The 7,229-nt window shown below is 54.2% G+C and overlaps 1 protein-coding gene across 1 annotated transcript; it reads right to left on the reverse strand.

Annotated features, from left to right (window-relative positions):
- Window positions 1–4,664: 4,664 nt before the first annotated feature.
- LOC136501652 (putative receptor-like protein kinase At1g80870) lies at window positions 4,665–6,898 on the reverse strand. The gene has a single exon (XM_066497165.1). The coding sequence runs from the start codon at window positions 6,832–6,834 to the stop codon at window positions 4,909–4,911; it is 1,926 nt and encodes a 641-aa protein (XP_066353262.1). The 5' UTR covers window positions 6,835–6,898; the 3' UTR covers window positions 4,665–4,908.
- Window positions 6,899–7,229: the final 331 nt, after the last annotated feature.

The raw sequence follows: 7,229 nt of genomic DNA on the forward strand, positions 1-7,229 counted from the left end.
CATCACGGACGACCCCGGTCGACGGCGACACGGTGGCGTATGGGGCCCACTACGTCGGCGTCGTGTCAGCCAACGCCACATGCCTAAATTCGGCGCTATGGGGAGTCACGCCGAGCTCTTGGCACCATCCAGCGCGCGGCCCAACAACGCTTCGTGGGCCAAGAGGTCGGCGTGCGATCAGATGACGCCGAGACGCTAACCTCGGCGCGGTCCGACTCAACGCCGAGGTTCGGTCAGAACCCCACCCCACGCATCACGATTCATGAGATCAGAGAAGCATGCATGCAGCTCGATCAGTTTCATTCCACTAGTGATGGAGACATGGCATGTTCGTCTGCGGGTGCCGGGAGACCATTCAGAGCGGCAGAGACGATGCTACCGGAGGTAGTGCATGCCCGCTGCCTAGCCTATTGCGGGATTGCGGCAAGCCGAGGTAACGTCTCGGCGCCATAGGTCATGGCGCCGACCTCTAAATTTAACCTAACACCCTAGTTTTACCGTGAGATGGATATATAAAATTTTGGCTAAGTCCCTAAATTTACCATAAGATGGGCAACTCTTTAAATTTACCATGAGATGGACATGTTGAAATTTGTTAAGCCTGGATTTTTACCATGACTTGGACATTGTCAAATTTAATTTTTACCGTGGGACAGACATATGCAAAAATGGCTGTCTGAATTTTTGCTATGACTTAGAGACTAGAATTTTACCATGACTTGGACATTGACAAATTTAAAATTTTACCATGACTTGGATATTGAGAAATGTGGCTAACTCTAGAGTTTTACACTGACTTGATATTTGAGCACTTAAAACAACATAGAAATACTTAGGAAAAAAATGATCTAGGGTTCATGTTGATGAACGAGCCTAAAAATGTTTGTAAGTGTTGGATCAATAGTTAACACCCTTTTTCATGATGCAGTTTTGACCACAGTAAAACTATAGTTTCTTTTCTAGATATAAAGTTTGACCTTTAATAGAAGTTGTAGTTTGAGTTGAGTACAATAAACTTTATTTTTTGACCTAAACCTAAATCAGTTTTTAACATGGCCAAATAGTGACCACAAGTTTGAATACAGTGTTATTTTGTAGCAGTGAATTGACATGTTTGTGATATTTTATCTTTCAAATTTGTATAGCAACTCAATTTAATACCTTACTACGAGTTTGAGTACTCTCTGAGGATATGACAACAAAATAAGTCTCGTCAAGTTTGGACTTAGCCACGGTAAAAAATTAGACCATCTCGTGGTAAATATATATATGTCCATCTCATGGTAAAATCACAGATTTAGACAGATTGTAACATATCCAAGTCACAATAAAATTCAATATGGCATTGCCATGGTAAAAATTCAAATTACATATCCATCTCATAGTAAAAATGCAACCAAATTTGACATTATCATCTCATGGTAAAATTTTAGGGTGTCCAAGTCATGATAGTTTGTAGTTAGGATTGAAAAAAAATCAGTTCGTACTACTACGGAATCTATCTCTACGGTGCACTTATAGGAGAAAGAAGGGGAATAAGGCTCGGACAGGAATGTTGGGCACGGGGTTAAAGCAGCCAGCTTGGCGCCGTTGTTAGTGGAGCCAAGCTTGGCGCCACCAACGATGGTGCCGAGCTAAAGGTCAAGATTTAGAAATCATACGTCTAGGGGGCATTTTTGTGAGAAACTTTCAAAAAAAAGAACTAAAAAATAAAAAAATCAGTCGTCTCGGCATGGGCGGGCGCAAGGCTGACGCCGGCGCCAGAGCTGCACAGTGAGGGACCAGGGTTACACGGCTGTATGAGTTGTTCTTTTCAATCTCCTAAGGCATGCTAGGTTTAGTTTGCAACATACCATTGTTAGTTTTCATGTGAGTGTGTAATCGTAGTACCTTTGCAACGTCTGTATCACTTGTTTCTTTCAATCCCCTAAGGCATGCTAGGTTTAGTTTACGACATGCCATTATTAGTTTTGATGTGAGTGTAATCGTTGTGCATTCGTTATTTCATAAATTGTAGTCTTCGGATAGAAGGGGGCCTAATTGCAGTCTTCGGATAGAAGGGGGCCCAATTATAGTCTTATGAATGGAGGGGGGAAGAAGAAGGGGGCCGCGGCGTGGCTTCAAGAGTCCAGACCTCGGCGTTGAGTCAGGCCACGCCGAGTCTGGTGGCTCGGCGTTAAGTGACCCCGCGCCGAGCTATTGGGCCACGAAGCGTTGTTGGGTCGCCTGGGCCGCGCGCCGGATGTGCCAATAGCTCGGCGTGACTCCCCACAGCGCCGAATTTAGGCCTGTGGTATTGGCTGACACTGACGCCAACGTAGTGGGCCCCATGCGCCACCGTGTCGCCGTCGACCGGGGTCATCCGTGACGTAGCAAGACCTCGGCATCGTGTCAGTCGACGCCAACCCTTATACCTTAGCGTCATGTTCTAAGACGCCTAAAAATAGTCTATTTTCAGCAAACGTTTTGGCATAGGTCTTTTTGTAAAAAATGTTTTCAAAAAGGGCCAAAATGCAAAAATTGCACCGCCACGGCCAAGATCGCTCAGCATGGACCAAGCGGTGGGACTAAAGCAGGCTGCCATGTCAGAATCCAAGCGAGCCGTTTGAGCAGGAGCACGCAACAGTGGTGATTGACGTACCGGCACTGTCGGTGTTTCGGACCGGGGGGTCCTCAACCAACCAATGAATTTGTTCTGCGTGCTCCCGATTCAGGATGGTGATGCAAAGAGACACAAGGTTTATACTGGTTCAGGCAATCGAGGCCCTACGTCCAGTCTGAGAGGTCGATCTTGTATTCCTTACACCGAAGTGCTTGTAGTAGGGGGTTACAAGCTAAGGGAGAGAGGGAGCTGGTCCCAGGTCTCGGCAGGGTGTCGTGCGGGCCGCTTAAGGCGTTGCTCTCAGGCGGCAGGGATGTGCGCGTGTGTGTGTTACAAGGTGTTCTCCTCCCGTCCCTCAAAACGGCCCAAGTCCTCTCCTTTTATAGCCTGAAGGGAGGACCAGAACGGTACATGAGCTAACTATACGGTGTCGTGCGAACAGAGGCGGCGTGTCCGGGCCCTGTAGTCTGTTCCTGTGGCGGCGTGGTCGTCGGAGTGGTCCGTCCTTGGAGCATTGGAGCGGCGTGGTCGTCCCATCAGATTCTGTGCGTCGTGGGAAACCCGGGACTGTCTCGGAGTGGGTGTGGTGGTGAACGTGCATGCCACTGTGGACGGACTGTGCGCGAGGCCGAGGCTTGGTCGGTGTCGAGGCTGTCCTGCGGTGGAGGGGTCTCGGTAGGCGCGAACCCCAAGATCGCCGAGACCTTGGTGTACAGTGCCGAGGCCTCGAGCGGGCGGCTGATCGTGGGCACAGCGTTAGGACACAGTGCCCGGTAATCCCCGTCGTACCCTGTCCCAGCCGGTATGGCGCTGATCGTGGACACGGTGTTAGGACACAGTGGCCGGTAATCCCCGCCGTGCCCTGTCCCGGCCGGTATGGCGCGGATGCGACCTTGGGTCGCGTCGGCCATTCTGTGGCGTTGAGCCGTCGTCCGGCTGAGATTGCGGGAGTGGTTGAAGCATTAATGAGACATGACCCGCTGTCTGGAGGGTCGGTCGAGGCGGGGGGTGATGGGCCGCGGACAGCCCGGCCTCGAGCGATACGGAAAATGAGGCCTCGCGCGAGACGGCTCGCGCGATACAGAGAATGCACCCCCTGCCGAGGCCTTCCGTGGAGAGCCTCGGGCGAGGCGGAGACGGCGTTCCCTGCCGAGACCTTCCCCGGAGAGCCTCGCACGAGGCGAAGTTAGTGTCAGGATGCCGAGACCTCCTGCTCGAGGCTCGAGGCGAGGAGGAGGACCCAGTGGGCTCGGTCGTAGGCGGGTGAGGGGCCCACGGCTTACCTTCTAGCTTTATTTATTTTTTTAGATGGGACTTTAGTGACCCATTTGAGGTTTGCTTGGGGTACCCCGTTCTAAGGATACCCGACATGCACCGTCCGCTAACGCTGAGCATCCTCGGGCGACGATGACCAGATGTTCCAGCGCCACCGGTGGACCATATGCTGCTCGCCTGCTCCCATCAGGGTGACTACCGTGGACTGCGCGCCACGAGGATGCTGTGGCGGCAAGGCAAAGGAGACAGCCGCGTGAGCGCAAGAGCGAGCTGCAGCAGCAACGGAGGTGGAGTTGTGCGTGATTCTCCTAAGAAAACAGGGCAATTACCAATTTACCCATAACCAAAAAAATAATAAAAGAAAAAAGAAATTTGGTCCCGTATATGTTGGTACTTGTCCCACTTAATTTTAGTACTCTCTCCACTAATTTAGTATCTCTAGATACTTTCACATTGGTACCTACTATTTTTCCACCATTGGATCTCGTCTAATGGATGGTTCATGTTTTTTCCAATCATTATAAAATTTCTCATGATTGTTTTCTTTCATATGGCCACTCTTTCTATCTTAGACAAAGGGAGCACTCATCGTCTTGTTCGTTTGGCTTATAAGCCGTACTTTTTCAGCCAACGAACAGTATTTCTCTCTCACACCAAATCAGTCAACAGTACTTTCAGCCATGGCTTATCGAACAGGGTAAATATCCTAAAATATTGTTGCCAATCTTCACAAGCAACGTCAGTTTTAAAAGAAATCACGAATACAATAATTTGTTGTTACATTACAGAATAGAATTAAGAGCGAGTCATCAACATGACGCTACAAGCTCCAAGTCTCGGCAAAAATATGAACAATGGGTTCTAGACTCTAGAGGATTGATTGTGTTGGTTTTCTGCGAGATGCATCGTCAATTTTTGAATTGGCTCCTTTTACACAAAAATCTACACGGCACCATGAGTTCTGTCAATTCTGACCCATCAATCAATCACGAAACAGCAAATCCCCGCAAGGAGCAGAGGTAGTACGATCATCACTCGGCGGCATCCGGCTGCTGTGCTGCCCGGCGCGACGACCGCGGGAAAGGCCGCACGCGGGGCGACGGCGAGAACTCCACCGGCGCCGGCGGAAGTTCCATCTCGCCGTCGAGGATCTTGACGATGTCCGTGCTGTCCGGCCGGAGCTCCGGCTGCCGCTGCAGGCACAGCAGCGCGAGCTGCACGCACTTGGTGGCCTGGTCCCTGTCGTACCCGCCGTCCAGCCGCTCGTCCATGAGCTCCAGCACGTTCCCGGCGCGCGCCAGCTGCCGGCACCAGCTCACCAGGTTAGCTTTCTCCAGTTTCATCGGCGACGAGAGGATGTGCAGCGGCCGCCGACCGGACAAGATGACCAGCACAAGCACGCCGAAGCTGTACACGTCGGCCTTCTCCAGCAGCTCGCTGCCGTGCTCGCAGGGCCCGCCGCCGCACTCCGGCGCAACGTAGCACACCGTGCCGCGCATGCTTGTCGTGCTGCTAAACTCCCGGCTGAGGTAGTCCCCGCCGCATCCGCTGTGGACGTCGCTGCACACTGACCGACCGCGACGCCGGCTCCGCTTCCGGCTTCTCCGGAAGCTGAGGTCCACAGCGCTCGGCTCGACATTATTGCTCTCGCCGTTGGTGTTGCCGTGCCCCGTGTTCATGCTGATCGAACGGAGACACGGCCTGCCGCCGCCGCCGCGCCGTTTGTCGAAGCTTGCTCCCTGCTTCTTGCTCATCTCTTCAAAGAACTCCTCTTTCCACCACTCCCTCATCTTGGTCACCTCCTTCTTGGCGCCGTCGACATTGCCATTGCCATTGCAGTCGGTGTTCTTCTTGTCCTCCGGCGACGCTGACAAAGCGTTTTCGTCCGTACCCGAGGGAGAGTTCTTATGCTCGTTGGCGTCGTCATCGTTGTCGTCGGCCCAATCCGGGTTCCTCTCTGGGCAGATTTGGCTACCAATCCACTCGGCGACGTAGTCCCTCGAGTCAAGCTCACCGCTACCATCCTGCTTCCACCACCACTCCTTCCCCCACGCACCAGCCGGGCCAGACTCATCCTTTGTGTCCGTTTTGGCCCCACCGGCAGCGGAGGCGGTGGTAGAGAGGTGGTCGCCGGCCTCGCCGAGTTCTTGGCTCATGAAATCGTCCCCGGCAGCACCAGACGCGGCGACGGCATCGGGGGTCTTGAAGCGCGCGAGGCCGAAATCGGCGAGCTTGGCGCGGAAGTTAGCATCGAGGAGGACGTTGCTGGGCTTGAGATCGCCGTGCACGACGGGCGGCTGGCACTCAACGTGGAGAAAGGCGAGCGCGCGCGCCACGTCGCGGATGATGGCGAGCCGCTTCGGCCAGTCCAGGAACTGCCCGTCGCGGGCAGCGGCGTCGCCGCCTCCGAACAGCGCGCCCTGGAGGGAGCCCTGGGGCATGTACTCGAAGACAAGGAGGAGCGGGCGCTCGGCAGCGCCGCCGCCGGAGCCAGAGCCCGAGCCCGAGCCGGGTGAGTAGCCATGGAGGGAAATGAGGCGAGGGGATTCAGGGAGCGACGCGAGGAGGTGGAGCTCGTGGGGCGACGCGCACGTCTTCACGGCGGCGAGCGAGGCGTCGGGGAAGGTGGCGAGGTAGACGGGAGAGGCTGCGCCGCGGCCGAGGAGGCGGGACGGGTGGAACCCGCCCGTGGCGCGGCGAAGCGTGCGGCGGGAGTAGCGCCGGAGCGGGCGGGCCGGGTCCGGCGGCGGGGAGAACGGGAGCGTGGGGTGCCGGAGCCGCCGCCGCCGGAGGAGGAGGACGACGACGACGAGCAAGAGCAACAAAGCTGCCGCGGCCGCCGCGGAAGCGATGGTGGCGGCGAGGAGGGCGTGGCGGCGGTGTTGGCTCTTGGCAAGCAGGGGAGGCGGCGGTGGCGCAGGTGGAGAGAGTGGCTGCTGGAGAAGGCGGGAAGGCATGGCAGTGGGCGGCGACGTGGGGCGGCTGGCGCAACGTGGTGTCGCGTCGCGTGCGTGGAACTGATTGGGGTGGCGGGTATTGGACTAGAATAGCAGGGACAGGGAACAACATCCCTGTTCTTTTCTTTTCTGTCCTGTGTACATCATCTTTACCGTCTGACAATAGAAAATTAAGGTTGAGATCTTTTGATTTTGGAAAAAGTCTACTTAACCCCCAACCTATCAACCATGGTCTACTTCACCCCCCAAATTATGAAACCGTCTATTTTACACCCTGAACTTTTCAAAACCGTCTATTTTACCCTCCGGGCGGTTTTCGACGGTGGTTTGCTACCGTAACGGTGGTCGCTACTTTCTTTTTTTATTTATTTTCGCTGAATCTTTGAAAAATCATA

The sequence above is a fragment of the Miscanthus floridulus genome, chromosome 13, assembly GCF_019320115.1.
Source record: "Miscanthus floridulus cultivar M001 chromosome 13, ASM1932011v1, whole genome shotgun sequence".
Lineage (NCBI taxonomy): Eukaryota > Viridiplantae > Streptophyta > Magnoliopsida > Poales > Poaceae > Miscanthus > Miscanthus floridulus.

Excerpts from the sequence above, each read along its gene's own strand:
- LOC136501652 (XM_066497165.1), bottom strand. The coding sequence starts at position 6,834 with ATGCCTTCCCGCCTTCTCCAGCAGCCACTCTCTCCACCTGCGCCACCG.